This window comes from Pieris brassicae, chromosome 1, assembly GCF_905147105.1.
Source record: "Pieris brassicae chromosome 1, ilPieBrab1.1, whole genome shotgun sequence".
Taxonomy (NCBI): domain Eukaryota; kingdom Metazoa; phylum Arthropoda; class Insecta; order Lepidoptera; family Pieridae; genus Pieris; species Pieris brassicae.
The window spans coordinates 11,459,710-11,476,748 of NC_059665.1; the positions used below are offsets into that span (position 1 = coordinate 11,459,710).

The window sequence follows — 17,039 nt, forward strand, 5'->3', positions numbered from 1 at the left end:
GTTCGTGATACAAAAGCTACACAATATTGCGTATAAAGATATAATTAAATAAAGTTTTTCTTACCAGAGTCCTTGGGACAAAAGAAGTAATATTACAAAATGAAGAAACATTTTGATTAAAGTCCTGTTCTCGGAGTAATATTTCTTATTTTCAGCGGCGTATTTATACTTAACTTTATATGAATAATTTACCAAAAACATACTTTTTTTGGTAAGCACGGAAATTACATTATTAAAATATAATTAGTTATATATTATATATATATAGTTAGTATTGATGTTTGGTAGTAGTGTGAAACGTTTAGAAATATCTTAACGTTTTTGTATGACCTGTACGTTTGTTACTTATTGAAATTTCATGATTTTGAAGAATGAAAGGAAATAAACGCAAATTTCCCAGGGAATGAAATTCTTGGCCTCTGTGTCTTTTCATATTTTAATTTGAAAACAGAAACGGTACATAAAATAATAAACTTGAATATTTTAAATTTAATTCGGCAACCACCATGTGGCCATTACTGTCCATATCTACGGTTTCGGACATCGAGCAACGGGCTTCCCTAGGAGGAACTAGGTGGAACCTTTTTTGAGGCGCAGAATGTTCGGCTTCTGTCCTGTATCGCCCGCAACTCTAGGTGATGCCCACGAGCGTGGCTGCAGCAGGTCCCAGGATCGAGCTTAGGAGGTGGATGACGCGGACTGGCCGGGGTTTTGCCTAGACTACGTTTTTTAAATTACTCGAACACATCATTATAATTAACTTCCTAGGCATTGTCTATGGTAATTAGTATTTTAATTGAATTTGAGAGGTGTTAGTGATATTAATTATTTAAATTATAAGGCAATTTATAATTAAATAATTTAAAAAATTCAATTAATAGGTATTTTTGAGATATCTTTATAATAAACTATCAGGAACTATAAAACTATTGTGGGCTACAATAACTCTAATTATTTTGTGCTCTGCTACCTTCACAGACGCATGGCGCGTGGGGACCTTTGGCTACTACTAGATAGATCCCTTCTTTGTACACAAAACGGCAGCTTTTTTTTTAAAAATTGTCAATGGGAAATATGCATTGTATTTTTACTACATACAATATGTTGTTTGTTGTAAAAAACGAAAAAACATTATTTTGACCAAACGGCTTAACAGATTTAATTCAAATTTTGAAAATCGTTTAAGATCGTTGTGCTCTTGTGCGTTGGGCAACGAGAACGTACGAATCAGATTGTATATTTGTGTATAGGTATAGGTGGGTAGACTCAGTGTCGGCACTTAAGACTCATAATTGGTCCGTTGTGCGTAAAGTCCTGGCTAATTAGCGAGACTAGCTCCTTCCAGAAGCACAGTAGTCTCCTGGACGCTTCACGGAACGACCTCACTGCTCCGATGATTTCTGCACGTTATTTAGCCACGGCCTCGCATTCCAGGATTACGTTGGTGACTGATTCCTCTGCGCTGAAACAGCCTCTGCACAAGGGGCTGTATGTCGCGCGTAGGACAAAAAGATGTTCGATTTAACCTTAGAAGTCGCTTTGTCAGTTGCGGGTTCTCTGCTGGCAGAGCCATTTTGTTTACAGTTCTCACTTTGCGACCATCGCTAATGTTGGAGTTCAGCGGATTTCTGGCGAATGCAGGTTCGAATGCAATGCAGCGAGAAGGGCAAGGGGAGGAGTGGATACGGGCCAGCAGGCATCATTCCGGAGCCTCTTCTCGCAAGCTCGTCGGCAGCATCATTGCCGAGAGAACTTGTCCCTTTATCCACTGCGAGCTAACCCTGTTTGTTAAAGTTATGACCTCCAGTGCTTTGTGACACTCCAGTATTAGTTTGCTGTTTGTCTTATTGTTTCCGAGTGCCATCGGCACGGATGCACTGTCTAATACAACTCAATGCGTCATAAATAAATAGTCATTAATTTCTAACCGCTGCACGGCTCTGGCTGCTTCGGTAAGAGCGACACATTCACACTGAAAAATCGTGCTGTGTGTGCCTGTTGGCGACTCGTAAATATAAATAGAGATAGATTATACGTTAATTTTGGCGACTCTATAATTATAAGATAAATAAGAATATTTTTGGCAGGGCATAAGTAGAAATTGAGTATGAGTTATAAGTTTGATGAGAATATTGTTGATAGCTTATAAGTAGAAATTAAGTATGTGTTATAAGTTCTATAATTAAAATATGTAAATAATTTAAGTATGAAAAATGGTTAATAAATAAATGAACAAATGCTTCGCCGAACAAAAGGGTCGCATAGCTCTCGTCGCGGTATACCGGCGCAGATGTTTGTAAGCGCAGCTCTCGTCGCGGTATACGCAAAATTCTCTTTCCTCTCTCCTCTGACTACGAACTGGGACCCACGAATAATCGGCGAAGCAAGAAACAAGATTTTTTTTTTTTTTTTTTTGAGAATGGAATCTCGCTGTTGGCCTTAAGGGCCTTTACAGCTCAGCTCGGGCTGTTTTGGCGAGCGTAGCTCGGCCAGAATGGCGTTTTATCCCGCGGCTAGCGCAAGGGCGTCTCCTGTGAGACTCGAACCTCGGCTTGGGCCGTCGCGGGGCGGTCAATCGCCTGAAGGGCAGGACGGAAGCTCACTGTAGTGAGCGAAGTGCGAAGTAAAGGTCCTCGCCTTCCCCGGTGAAGGCGGTTTTTTACCCTAATCTGTGATTTGCTATTTTTATTATTGGCCGCGCGGGCGGCATTTAATTTATTGTTTGCTACAGTAATTGGATCGTCCGGATCCGTTAGTATGTGTCGGGGCCTCCTACGAGCCTTTTTTGTCGGGAAGGGGTAATAGTTGATGCTATTACGCACCAGCGGATTGGGATGGTGTTTAGCCTTGTCAAAGTGGCGTGTGGACGCCAACTTCATCCATTGGGCTATGGTAGGGAGCTCCAGGTCGTGGTGGAGATCGACGTTTCTCACATAGAAGGGCGCACCGGTCGCGATTCTCATGAATCGCGACTGAAGCACCTGTAGTCGGTGTATATAGGAGGGGGCACAATGCGCAAAGACTACGCTAGCGTATGTCATGCACGGTCGGATGCAGGCCTTGTACAGGGTGACCTTGTGTCTTAGAGACATTTGACTCCTTTTATTTAGGAGGAAATGAAGGCGAGAGAGGACAAAATGTGCCTTCTTGCGAACGGCGGCTATGTGCTTTCGGAAAGACATGCCGCTATCGAGCGTGACTCCTAGATATTTAACGGACTTTTGCCATGGAATGGCTTGCCCGTATAGGGTTACCTCTGTCTTGAGGTGAAATTTATCCCTAGCGATAGCACCGGGGTTGCCCCTGGCAAAGAGAACTGCTACGCTTTTCTCGGGATTTATTTGGAAGCCCCATTTCCGAAACCATTCGCCTAACGACGTGGTAGCGGTCTGGAGTCTGTCCACAATGACACCTCTATCTTTATGGGTGGTATAGAGAGCGGTGTCATCGGCATAGAGGGCTAGCTCCACATTGGGAGCCCTAGGGATGTCGCCGGTATACACCGTGAACAGAAGGGGCGAGAGAACCGAGCCCTGAGGGACTCCGGCCATGATGGGGCGAGGAGACGATAACGTTCCTTCTACGCGATAGCGCATTGAGCGGTCGGACAAGAAGTCGTGTACGATACGCACGAGTCTTAGTGGCACATTAAGGTGGTAGAGCTTGTAAACCAAGCCGTTGTGCCAGACCTTGTCGAAAGCTTTCGCTATGTCGAAGAAGAGCGCACCCGTGGCTCTCGGTTTCAGGGAGCTGTTCATCCCGGAGAGGATGTGCTCCGTGATTCGATGGACTTGATGAACGCACGAGTGGGCCGGCCTGAAGCCAAACTGCTCATCGGGAATGAGCCCCTTATCTAGGGCAAAGTCTAGGAGGCGCTTTTTAAGTACCTTCTCGTAAAGCTTGCTAAGCGTATTGAGAAGGCTGATAGGGCGGTAACTGGTGGGGTTGTTACGGGGTTTGCCTGGTTTGTGAATACCAATGACAATGGCCTCTTTCCACTGCGCCGGGAAGGTGCAGTTTTCAAGGAGGCAATTGAAAATGGACACTAGTAGGCATATCAGATGGGGCGGGAGGCACCGGAGGACCTTGTTCGAGATGGCGTCGAGACCTGGAGATTTACGAGGCAGTGAACTCTTTATTAGAGTTTTGACCTCGGCGATCGACGTAGGAGGGAGCGGCTCGGGAGGGAGGGGCAGTGCTACGATGCGTTCGACCTCGCGGTTCACGTGTTCGACGTGCGCCGGGTCGCTATGATCGAGATACGGGGTGCACTGCTCCACTAGGTTGACGGCTAAGCACTCGGCTTTTTCGTCGTCGTCGAATGCGTCAGGCAGATTTGGACGCTTGAGAGGGGGCATGGACGCCACCGTGTCGGTTTTAAGGGAACGCGCGAGAGACCAATAGGCCGTGTGCGAAGGTGACAATTCGCTGGTCAGACGGTCCCAGCGTTCGTTTCTAATTTCCCGCATGCGCTCTTTGACTCGGCGCTGCGAGGCGCGGAGTGCTCTGCGGTTTTCGTCGGTCGGTGCTCTGGCGAAGGCGCGAGTCGCCGCGTTCTTCTCGGTCAATAGACGCCTCGCGTCCGGGGGAAGCTCCCAGCGTTGAGCGAACTCATCTGGGACCTTCCGGGACGACTCGGCAACCTTGGTCTGAATGTGATTAGTGACCGAGGAGATCGCGTCTAACGCGTGAGCGGACGAGACTAAATTGTCGGGGACATTTGGGAGGGCAGAGGTGTCGGCGGGCTTGAGGGCCTCGTCTAACTTCTGCCAGTCGACAATGGACTTGAACCTCTTCTCTCGAGTGTTAGGAGGGCCGAATTCAAAGTGAACCGGGAAGTGGTCCGAGTCTAACTCGTGTAACGTCTCTACGCTTCGCGGCTGTAGTGCCACGTTACGTAAAACCGCTACGTCTATGACGTCCGTTGAGAGAAGGCCGTTGCCTGTTATGCCACGGCGAGTCGGTTGTATGGGGGCAATGACGTTGAAGTTGAGCACGTCTATAAGCCTATTGAGGGCTAACCCATTAGGGTTTTGTTTTGAACTATTCCAGTCCCCGTGTTTGCTATTGAGATCCCCGACTAATAAAACCGAGGGGCCCATCGCAAACAGGGTTCTGAGATCGCTCTCTAGTATGTCCTTGGCGGGAGGGAGGTACACCGACGCGATAATAATCGGCTGATGGCCGGTCATGGCTACGCGCAACACAGAGCACTCTATGTTGGTAAGAGAGGGCGGGTCTAACGGCGAGCAGTGAAGCGCTCGTCTATAATAAATGAGCGTACCGCCTTTCACCGTAGGTCGGTCGTTTCGCACTACGTTGTAATTCGCGAATCTGGGAGCGTGAACGCTGGGCTTGAGGAAAGATTCCTGTACTAGGAAAATATCTATTTGGTGGCGAACGAGGAAATCTCGAACCAAATCTGCCTGCGGCTTGAAACCGTTTGCATTAAAAGTCACTACGGACAGTGATCGAGCCTTGATCCTAGACGTGGTCGTAGCTATTGCGGTGTGGTGGAGTCTGCAAATTGTCGCACGGACTTAAGGAGCTGGACGTGCTCGATTACAAGTTGCTTCTTGTCTTCCGCGTTATTGGCGGATTTGAAAGCCTCGGAGAAGGCGACAAGAGCGTCTATGTCTAACGCGTCTACGATGCTAAACGCGAGATTTAAGGCGTCGCGGACCTTTTCTGATTCCGCGGCGGCCTCCGCCGTGTGGCTGAGGGCTTTAGCCGGAGGGCTCACCTTGCGTGTGGGCCTCGCTGTTATGACGGGGGTCGGCGCCGGCGCCTGGAAAGGCTTCACGGCTGCCGATTTTGTTGGCAGAGGCGGGAAGGCCTCTGACGTGAGCTGGGGAGGGCCCTCCGTAACGGGGGGCTTGGTCCAAGCACTATTCTTAGGAGGTGGGGCCGGCGCGTACGTGGGCTTTGCTCCCGCGCCACGACGGACCGCATCGCGCCCCGCCGTGCGCCCAGACGCCGGCTTATGCGCCTTGGGGGCACGAGGGCACCCACGATAATTCGCTGGGTGGCCCTGTTGCCCGCAAAGCACGCACGCCGGTGGCTCAGCGCACGGAAGCGTTCTTTTGCAGTCCGCCGTGCCGTGGTCGCCTAGGCACTTTACGCACCGTGCCCTAGCGAAACAGTTACGGGCCGCATGCCCGTAGAGTTGACAGCGGTGACACTGTCGTGTGAAGGAGTGTTTGAGGGGGGTTTCAACCCTCAGCCCCGAGAGCTTGCAACACTCTCTCAGGCTAAATATCTTTTTCCCACTCGGGGTGGGATCGAGGACAACGAGTACCATGTCGTACTCTTCTTTAGTTGTTCTCTTGAGCATGCGGAATACATCCCTTACGGGGTATCCCTGCTCGACAAGGTCCGATTGGACTATCCCGGAGTCTATTTCCTTTGGGATGCCCTTAATGACTACCCTTAGGACGCGCTCCTCGGGTAGGGGGAAGGTGTGGCCACCGATACCTTCAGAGCGAAGGTATGAAGTTAAAAATCTATGGTGGTCGGATGAAAAGACCTGAACGCAAAGGTTATCCCTGAGCGTTCGGGCCTTGTAATTTATCGACTTTGTGTCGAGAATTTTGGAAAGGGCCGGCCAGGCACCCTTGTCCCTAACGTATACGGGCGGGGGGGTTTTAATGCGGTCCGCGGGGGCGGGGGGCGCAGGTTTTCCCGATAATAGGGAACTAAGATCCCTCTTCGTAGGGTTGGCGGCTTGAGTGGGCCTTTTGGCGGGGGGACCGCCGTTGGCCGAACGCTTTTTCTTCCGACCGACGGTTTGAAAGCCGTCGCTTTCGGAAGATGAGATTAATGCGGCTTCGTCATCTGTTACCGCCGGAGCGGATTGGGTCGACATGACCGAAGAGGGGCGTGAATTTTGTCCCGTCTCCTCATCGCTGGCGCTTCCCACTTCAGGGAGTGGTGAGCGCGAGCGCGAGCGAGATCGGGTAACGGGTCGAGATGCCTTCCCGGAGGCATTTTTCTTCGCCTTACGCGGCGATGGCGACGGCGAACGCGGTGAATCCGCGGTTACGGACTCGTTAAAAGCCCGCAATGCGTCGGGGAAGCGCTCTTGGAGAAAGAGCAGAATTCTTCTTATGTCAGGGGGTGGATCCCCGGACGCCATTCTGAAGGCGGAAAGCCAACAGGTTGACGACGGGTGTGTGTACCTAGTTTGCCTAAGTGAGGTGAGTACCTAAGCTAGTGATTTTGCCCTACAATGTGGTGTGTCTCCGCTGGTGATAGCGGAGGTGTGGTTTGTCACCGACCTAACCAGCCCGTAGGAGATTGGGTATAAGAGCCCCTACGGATGTGACAGGACCCGTCCAACAGTGGACCTGTGTTTAGCCGGTTGCTAGAGAGTAGTTGGCGTACCTACTCCCCAATACGTGCCTACTAGGAGGCCCGGCCGTGCACAGGACTTGGAGGAAGCGGAGGGGCTGTTACGCGCCTTGAAAAAGGCACGGTGTATGCACCCCGGACAAAAACACTCCCGCACAAGGCGTTAACCCACAGATAACCGTTTGGCACCGTTAGGTGGCTATCTGAGGGCCGCAGGTAAACCCGCGTTCATAAAATGCAGCCTTCAACCCGATGTCCAAACACCGAAGACGCGAAGCGACCAATGAGAGGGCGGCAGGCAGCAAGGCAGCGATCGGGTTGACCAATGAGAGGGCAGCAGGCAGCAAGCAGCAAGGCAGCGGTCGGACAGCGCGTGCGCACTGTACAGCGGCAAGCGGCGATGACTCACACGGAGCGAGCGAGATGGCACTACAGCACTGATGACTCACACGGAGAGAGCACTGGAGCAGACGTCCGCACGGGTCGGCGGTCGGAAGCGAAGTCGTGCACACACCACACGAGAATAGCTCTTTTGAGAATTCTGAAGAAACAAGATCAAGGCGCAGTTTCATTTCAAGACAACGTCAAACAATTACGCACTAGCAGGGGTGCGTGGGTTAAGGCGGTGCCAGCACTACGTCAAACCGTCTTGACAAAACGTACGAAGTCAATCCCCACCGGTATACAAAACCGCGCCGAGGAACTTTGGTTACTGCACGGGCGTATTCAAACGACATAAACGTAACGACGACTTAAACGTAATATCCCGTGCAGGCCCGAGTACCTGAGGTGTCGTAGGGATTGGCAAGAATAGCGGTACGTACGAAGTCAATCCCCACCGGTATACAAAGCCGCGCCGAGGAACTTTGGTTACTGCACGGGTGTTTTCAGACGAACACATAAACGTATTATCCCGTGCAGGCTCGAGTCTCTGAGGTGTCGTGGAGGTTGGCATTCAACAGTGCCTAAGGATAGGTGTATGCTGATGTTGAGATCAAGAGAGAATATGCCTGCGCCTGAGCCACACCCCGTTATTTGTGTATGCAATGTACTGAGTATCTTAGTACAAAGTACCTTGATAAATTTTTCCTGAAAAAAAATAGATTTTGCTATTACGACTTTGTTCCCGGGGCAAGCGATAGGGTAATTAATGATAAGAAATGGAAAATGTGTCTATTTAAAATACTATCCCTAATAAAAACAGTTAACGCAATCATTATTTGTGCTCTTTTGTTTATCATCGATCCACGGACAAGAGTTAAAATATTCAACGTATCTGAGTTACCTCATTAATGGGTTGTAACCCTGCTCGCTTCGATTTCGATAAAATTATGTTGACGTGAAGTCTGCATGAAGAAAATAAATCTAACATAACCTAACCTAACAATAAATAAGATGTCATGTGGAACATGGTGTAATGGTTGCAGCTCCTTCCAAACGTTGTGTAATACAAAAAAAAAATTGGCGATTAAAAAGAGTGGCGGAGAGATTATTGCCAGTTCTTCTCGTTCGTTCTACGCCCTTGATTTGAGAACCGGCAGTAAATGTAAAATTAGAAGCATTTAATGAACCTATATTGTGTTACCTATTGTATAAATGATTTTTGACTTTTACTTTTGATAATAATAGGTTTTTTGGACAGCATCGGCGCTACGGGAAATGCAGCCTCCACCCGCTGTAACAAAGCACAGGCATTATGCAAGCCGTAGCGGCTAAGGCTGGATCTGCGGTGCTGCGGAGGCTTTAATAAAATACCTGTACGCAAGGGTGGAGGGGCTGCATCTCCACTCCTACGGATTTAAAATAACACTCTAGGGGTAAAACAGACTAGTAACACATCAGCTGAGGTTGACTGAATCGATGTTTGATCGAATCGATCCACGTAAACTTGAAAGTAACGGATTGAATCTGTCAGTGTAATTTCTGTCAAAACCTACATTCATGATAGCGGTTTGCGATTCCTTTTTACATATTTTGAAATACACGCTGATCTTTACGTTTCGGTAATGAATTACAATACAGTACACAAAATTACATTTAATTTTTTGTACTTAGACGCAAATCCGGCAGCCAAAGACTACTAGTTCGAGATGCTCCAATCAAGGTCCTTTGAGATACCTACATAATCAATTTTATCAAATTCAGGCGACGTATTTCTAAATCCAATACCTTATGTTCCATTACAGCAATTTAAGTACGAACGCAAATAAAGAGAAAATGAAGGCTCGGAGCGAAATAACAGAGAAGTAAACCACATTTTAACAAGTACCTGTATCTCAAAACTACATTGATTAAACAAAATACATAATTGTTTTTAACTTGTGATTGGACAGAGCTTAAATTAATAGTCTCTTATTTGTTACAGAAAGCAAGTAAATATAGTTCGGAAAAGCCTTACATGCAGATATGGATAGTTTTTGAGCTCTGGAAAATGAGCACCTTCAAAAAGAACACTAATATAATATAAATTTAAAATTACAGACATACATTCTAGTGAGGACTTTAGTAGTTACCTTAAAAAAAAACATAATAATGTAATATAAATGTTTTATTTGTTAAAATAACTCAATTGTTAAAGAACTATCAATCTTAAAAGTTTTCTTTAATAAATATGGCTCTCACTGCTGCTCCACGCAGCAAGAAAACACGATGTGAGATGAGGATGGTGTTGGTGGTGGAGGCAGGGTCTCATCATCATTATCAAAGACAGGTTCATCTTTCCATTCAATGGCTATATTGTGCAAGACTGCCAAAGCTACATCTTGGTGTTTGCTAGAGATGTTCTGAATCCCTTGACAATAAATACCAAAATCGGTTGTTCCAAACACCAAAACATCTCTCTACACTATTGCGAGTTCTAATGTGGGCATAATTGTATGTATGTGTATCTTCTTTATGAGTGGTCGGATGTAGTACTGGTGTAAATAAATAAGGAGTGTAAGCATAGCCAGAGTCTCCATGTAATCTACCATGAACTTGTTCCCTCTCAAAACATTGTTTAAACGGCTATCATTAAAAATACGTGAGTCATGGTTTAGGACTAAGGTTACGAATGCAAAACCTGTTTAAGTAACAAATTAATAAACATTGTACTTAATTAAAAATTGTACGTAATTGACCTGTCTTGTTTAGTAGGAAAAGCCATTAAAGTGGTTCACATTACTCTCTTACTTGTAGCAATATTGTAGTGAAATAAACAAATATTGTACACCTATTGCATATATAAATGACCTGTACCTACTAATAGTTAGGAATATTAAACATACAGGTACATACAAATGTTTAAGTCATAGTTATTTTCTATTAAAATAAGGCACCTCTGTAGACTATCTTCATTAACATGTTGCATAGTATAAGTAGAAAAATAAGCAAATATAACAACTTATCATACAGTACAAACAGTACTACTGAACACACATATCAAATTAAATGCATAATTAATGTAGATGTATTCATATTTATATATGTAGTTAAAAACCGAAAAATCATAATTAACTAATAAATTTAAGTGTCTCAATATCTTTTTTGTGAACTGTTCTAAACAAAAACAATTTCAATGAATAAAACCTAACGTTAGATGTTGTGATGATTTCATTAAATTGTTTAGGTACTTTGTAAGGGTAAATACCTGCATGCATTTGATACATAACATAAAAAGCCCTCCTATGATAAGATACAAGCTGCGCCATTTAACAAAATACTGATTGTTTTCTTAACACAAACATTGTAAATAATAATAGTTGTTGTAGAGATATAATTCTTCCCAAAATCTACAAATACAGTTTGTTTATAATAAATATCTCATTCAAATTTAAACTGCCGAACTTATTTAGATGAAATGTGGAAGAACATAGTGTGAGTTATTTTTTTCTGTTCTTGAGAAATACAAATATTTAAACCTAAAACTCTTAACTAAAAAAAACTTTTCATTAAAACGTCCAAAATAAGATTTTTTTAAAAAGGGTAGCCATTAAAGATGGAGATAGTAAATAGTTGTACTGAATTAATTAATGCAAACGGCATCTTTTGAGGTCACGCAAAAACATGGCGGATAAATGCCGTTTTCTCTACACTGCCGAAACATTAATTGGCCGTTGACAACCGAAAAGCGTGAGCGTTAATGTGACATGTGTGTCTATTCCACAGAGAAATAATATATACTGGGAATAGAGAGCCATCTTACAGCTTTTTTGTCATAATATCATAATCTATACGTCATTGTGAACATACAACGCCATCTCTTATCGATATCGAATACTAACAATATGTATGTGTGTACCAACACATAGCTATGGACTATAAAAGGTAGAGAATTAGGTACAAGTACTACAATGGTATAGATTATATAGGAATATATTATAAAATCTAGACCATAGTAGTACTTGTACCTATCTCTTATTAGTTTAATGAATGTTGAAGATCGAGACTAGAGTAACTCATATTTGTTGTATTACAATATTTGTAACTGCTTTACTTCAATACCCATAAACTGACAAAAATATTTATTTTCCTCATGATAAAATTAATTAAATAAAAGACATCGAAAAAGATCGAAATCGAAAATCGATGAAAGTTTTTGAAATAATATACGTTAAAAAGTTGAAAAAATGCATTTTATTTGTAACAGAACTTACGGCCAAACTAGTTATTACTATATCTGATTATACAAAATATAAAATCACAACAAGCAAAAAAATATAAAAAAAGTTTGAAACTTTAAGTAGGAATGGGTAATAAAACGTGTATATATTACGAATTTAAGACATTTCAACTGTTACACGTTTCCTTCTAGATTAGCTGTATAAAATGGGCTCATGTTAGTACATGCACTACATTGACGATGGCATTCATGGTCATTAAAATAATATTTATTCTGCTAGTCTGGTACAGCCAGTAAAGGACTCTTGAAATTTACATTCCTGTATGTTGCTTGATCCAAGAAACGTATTTGATCACATTAGTCGACACTTCTGGTACGCCATAGCCGCAGGGTACAACACCAACAGACACGACACCAACTAACGACAAATCTTTAACGATGGGACCGCCAGAGTCTCCCTGTAGAAAATCAATGTTTTTTAATTTTATTCTACAGATAATATTCTGTCGATGAGAAGGAAAATTAACGATGCAGTGTCATGTCACGTGTCAATGCGTGTTAAACTAGAAATGCTGTTGACCAATTACAATTTAACGGAATGTCCTCCGTTTAACATAAGATCCGACTAAGCCATAAAAATATTCTAGAGAGGGGATAATCACTAAATGTCAAATCGTTGCTGATCTCATCATCATCCAAAAAAGAAGGTGTAAACTTTCTTCCATTGATTATAATCCTGCTTTCTTACCTTACATCCTCCGGTTCCTTGATTGGCAGTCATACAGAGCTGTTTGTCAGTGATGGGAAAAGATTTCCCACGTTTTCCGTAGAATTCCTTGTATTTGTCATCACATTCCTTGGTGCCTATAGATGTGAAGTTTAACATTTGCAGATTGTCGGGAATGTCGCCATCGGTCTGAAATATGTCAAGACATTTTAATTTTATGTTGCCATTGGATTGAAATAGGAAAAAAAAACAACTAAATGTACGACTCACTCCCATTTCTCCCCATCCAGTCAACATGAGGTTTGAGCCGGGTGGCGTTTCCTCGGTTGGCATTACGGCTGGTTGAACTTTATCGTTGTAAACGATTGGTGTTGATGTTTTTAATAAACACAGGTCGTTGGCCTGAGTCGTAGGGTTGTAGTTCTCGTGAAGTATGTACGACTCGAGGTTGTATCTTTGACCGCCGGTTCGGAGATGGTTGGTACCGACCACCACGCTCAGCATGGATAGATATTGCCCGTAACTGAAAAGAGGGGTTTATTTCCAAAATTACGAATAACTTAATGAATTTCCAAGAATATGATCGAGAGTTTCAAGCTTTAATAAATTAACTCCTTATTCTATGTTGAAGTCGATCTGCATTGCGAATTCATTGTACCGACCAAAGCTTACGTTTGGTGATGGGTTTCCCATTTACCTGTACATGCAGTGAGCAGCAGTTAAAAGCCATCTTTCATTGAGGACACTAGCGCCGCAATTGTGTTGCCAATAACCGAATCTTATAGACGCCTGCCACTTAGCTAATCCTTCGGAAGCATCCTGACCGCCAAGGATTCTTTGTTCTATATCAATTTTGCCTTAAAAAAATACAATTGTTTATATTAAAACACGGCGACTTTTGTAATATCTTTTTATCATTTTGTTATTAGACGGTTATGTCAGTTTTTGATATCCTCTTTATGTGTTACACATTTGAAGGGAAATAACACAAATATGTCAGTGTACATTTTTATCGTACCTTTTACAGCACAGCTTGGATTTTTTTTTAATGTGTCACACATACACTTTGTATTTCCTTAAAACATTGGTCTAACTCGAGCGATGCATAATTTAACCACTTCTTATTTTTAAAATATTCTTTTGATCGTATGTAGCTGTTGTTTGTTTCATTTTGATGCCCTAACACATCTTTTTTGCAACTTTTAATGATCAATTTCATACACTTTGACAAGACCCAACCGCAAACGTATTGCCCCATGTCCTAAATCACATTGACCTTCACTGGCGTCGTGTATGAACTCCTCCCTAAATGGAATTTTACTTTCTTCGGGAACGTCAGCTTCTATCAGTAGATTTCCTTTGAGAAAAAAGTCAAAGGTTTGCAGGCAGTATTTTTTATCTTCTTCACAATTAGATTGCACTGAATGGGGCGTGTTATAATTATGAAGCAACAAGGCTATGAATGCTCCTTCAAAATTTACTGTGTTAGGATACAGAGTTTAATACGATGTTTGCGATGATATAAATACAAGAAAAAAGTCTTTGTCTTGTTAAATTGGCTCTCAAATAAATATTCAGCAAACAACTATTGATGACAAAATTAAAAGCAAAAAGCTATTTTAACATATAATTAAAAATTACTAACGAAAACGATAATTTGAATTTTGTAAAAAAGAAACAATTAATATATTTAACATAATGCGTCACGTTTCACAATATCTTAATTTGCAAAATTTGTATAAATACCGTCTTAAACGATACCGAAGCATTCTCGAGACGGCTATCACCAAGGCAGCGAGAAATGAAAAAAATCTTCCTATTTTTCGTCCTCATCGGAGTGACTGTGGGTGAGCAAACATATGTTTATTATTATATATTCCACACTTTGTTCCTTATATGTCAATTGTATGAACTTTTAAGAGTTTTCGTGATATTATTTTTTGATAACCAGGTTACTATAGCACTGGGTGGCTGACATAACCGTCTAATAACAAAATGATAAAAAGATATTACAAAAGTCGCCGTGTTTTAATATAAACAATTGTATTTTTTTAAGGCAAAATTGATATAGAACAAAGAATCCTTGGCGGTCAGGATGCTTCCGAAGGATTAGCTAAGTGGCAGGCGTCTATAAGATTCGGTTATTGGCAACACAATTGCGGCGCTAGTGTCCTCAATGAAAGATGGCTTTTAACTGCTGCTCACTGCATGTACAGGTAAATGGGAAACCCATCACCAAACGTAAGCTTTGGTCGGTACAATGAATTCGCAATGCAGATCGACTTCAACATAGAATAAGGAGTTAATTTATTAAAGCTTGAAACTCTCGATCATATTCTTGGAAATTCATTAAGTTATTCGTAATTTTGGAAATAAACCCCTCTTTTCAGTTACGGGCAATATCTATCCATGCTGAGCGTGGTGGTCGGTACCAACCATCTCCGAACCGGCGGTCAAAGATACAACCTCGAGTCGTACATACTTCACGAGAACTACAACCCTACGACTCAGGCCAACGACCTGTGTTTATTAAAAACATCAACACCAATCGTTTACAACGATAAAGTTCAACCAGCCGTAATGCCAACCGAGGAAACGCCACCCGGCTCAAACCTCATGTTGACTGGATGGGGAGAAATGGGAGTGAGTCGTACATTTAGTTGTTTTTTTTTCCTATTTCAATCCAATGGCAACATAAAATTAAAATGTCTTGACATATTTCAGACCGATGGCGACATTCCCGACAATCTGCAAATGTTAAACTTCACATCTATAGGCACCAAGGAATGTGATGACAAATACAAGGAATTCTACGGAAAACGTGGGAAATCTTTTCCCATCACTGACAAACAGCTCTGTATGACTGCCAATCAAGGAACCGGAGGATGTAAGGTAAGAAAGCAGGATTATAATCAATGGAAGAAAGTTTACACCTTCTTTTTTGGATGATGATGAGATCAGCAACGATTTGACATTTAGTGATTATCCCCTCTCTAGAATATTTTTATGGCTTAGTCGGATCTTATGTTAAACGGAGGACATTCCGTTAAATTGTAATTGGTCAATAGCATTTCTAGTTTAACACGCATTGACACGTGACATGACACTGCATCGTTAATTTTCCTTCTCATCGACAGAATATTATCTGTAGAATAAAATTAAAAAACATTGATTTTCTACAGGGAGACTCTGGCGGTCCCATCGTTAAAGATTTGTCGTTAGTTGGTGTCGTGTCTGTTGGTGTTGTACCCTGCGGCTATGGCGTACCAGAAGTGTCGACTAATGTGATCAAATACGTTTCTTGGATCAAGCAACATACAGGAATGTAAATTTCAAGAGTCCTTTACTGGCTGTACCAGACTAGCAGAATAAATATTATTTTAATGACCATGAATGCCATCGTCAATGTAGTGCATGTACTAACATGAGCCCATTTTATACAGCTAATCTAGAAGGAAACGTGTAACAGTTGAAATGTCTTAAATTCGTAATATATACACGTTTTATTACCCATTCCTACTTAAAGTTTCAAACTTTTTTTATATTTTTTTGCTTGTTGTGATTTTATATTTTGTATAATCAGATATAGTAATAACTAGTTTGGCCGTAAGTTCTGTTACAAATAAAATGCATTTTTTCAACTTTTTAACGTATATTATTTCAAAAACTTCCATCGATTTTGAGCCATTTCACATATTTTTTCGTGTTCATTATCAAATTACAATTTGGATTAGGGTGTTAAAGAATAATAATATAAGAATAGGATTGCAGTGATCGTCTTCTACAAAGTGGGTATGGAGCCGTCGGTCATATTCCAGACGCTTCAAAAGCTTGGTATCCTTGCACTATCAACAGATACAACAACACTTCGTCTGTCGAAGACCAGCAAAGATCGAGCGGCCGCGTGCTGTCAGAAATTCAAAGGCTGTTAACGCTGTTAAAACCAGAATTCGTCGAAACCCCATCAGGAAGCGAAAAAGATTCCCGCTAGGACTCTGTCGCTTTCTTGAATTTACAATTAGTGAGAGTGGGTCTTTCTAAACGCCTTCTTGTGATGTCCAGGTGAAAAGCTCAGAAATATACTTGAAAAACACTACAATAAGCAAAATGATAAAGTTTACGCTCACTGAAGAAGCTGATACTTGATCAGCTTCTTTAGAAAGGTACAACGTGGTCTTTATCCTGTGTCAGTGATAGTTTGGTGGGGCGTGTCTTATCAAGGAGTCACATAGCTACATTTTTGTGAAAGACAACATATTTTTCACATAGATTCGTGGCCAAACATATTAAAGGCCTGTATAAAAACCAAAGGTGGCCGTTTCGAATAGAATATAGTTTTATTTTTTGCTAAGACTTGAATCA

At 42.6% G+C, this 17,039-nt stretch overlaps 2 protein-coding genes across 2 annotated transcripts; one reads left to right on the top strand and one right to left on the bottom strand.

Annotated features, from left to right (window-relative positions):
• Nucleotides 1–11,945: 11,945 nt before the first annotated feature.
• On the bottom strand, nucleotides 11,946–13,935 carry LOC123720715 (chymotrypsin-2-like). The gene is made up of 5 exons (XM_045677446.1): nucleotides 13,917–13,935; nucleotides 13,375–13,534; nucleotides 12,948–13,200; nucleotides 12,699–12,866; nucleotides 11,946–12,408 (listed from the first exon to the last, which is right to left on the bottom strand). Exons 1-5 carry the CDS (start codon nucleotides 13,933–13,935, stop codon nucleotides 12,262–12,264), a joined length of 747 nt encoding a protein of 248 aa, XP_045533402.1. The 3' UTR covers nucleotides 11,946–12,261.
• A 521-nt stretch (nucleotides 13,936–14,456) lies between these two features.
• On the top strand, nucleotides 14,457–16,322 carry LOC123711652 (chymotrypsin-1-like). Its single transcript, XM_045664314.1, has 5 exons — nucleotides 14,457–14,524; nucleotides 14,734–14,893; nucleotides 15,068–15,320; nucleotides 15,402–15,569; nucleotides 15,860–16,322. The coding sequence occupies exons 1-5, from the start codon at nucleotides 14,479–14,481 to the stop codon at nucleotides 16,004–16,006; spliced, it is 774 nt and encodes a 257-aa protein (XP_045520270.1). The 5' UTR covers nucleotides 14,457–14,478; the 3' UTR covers nucleotides 16,007–16,322.
• The last annotated feature ends 717 nt before the right edge of the window (nucleotides 16,323–17,039 follow it).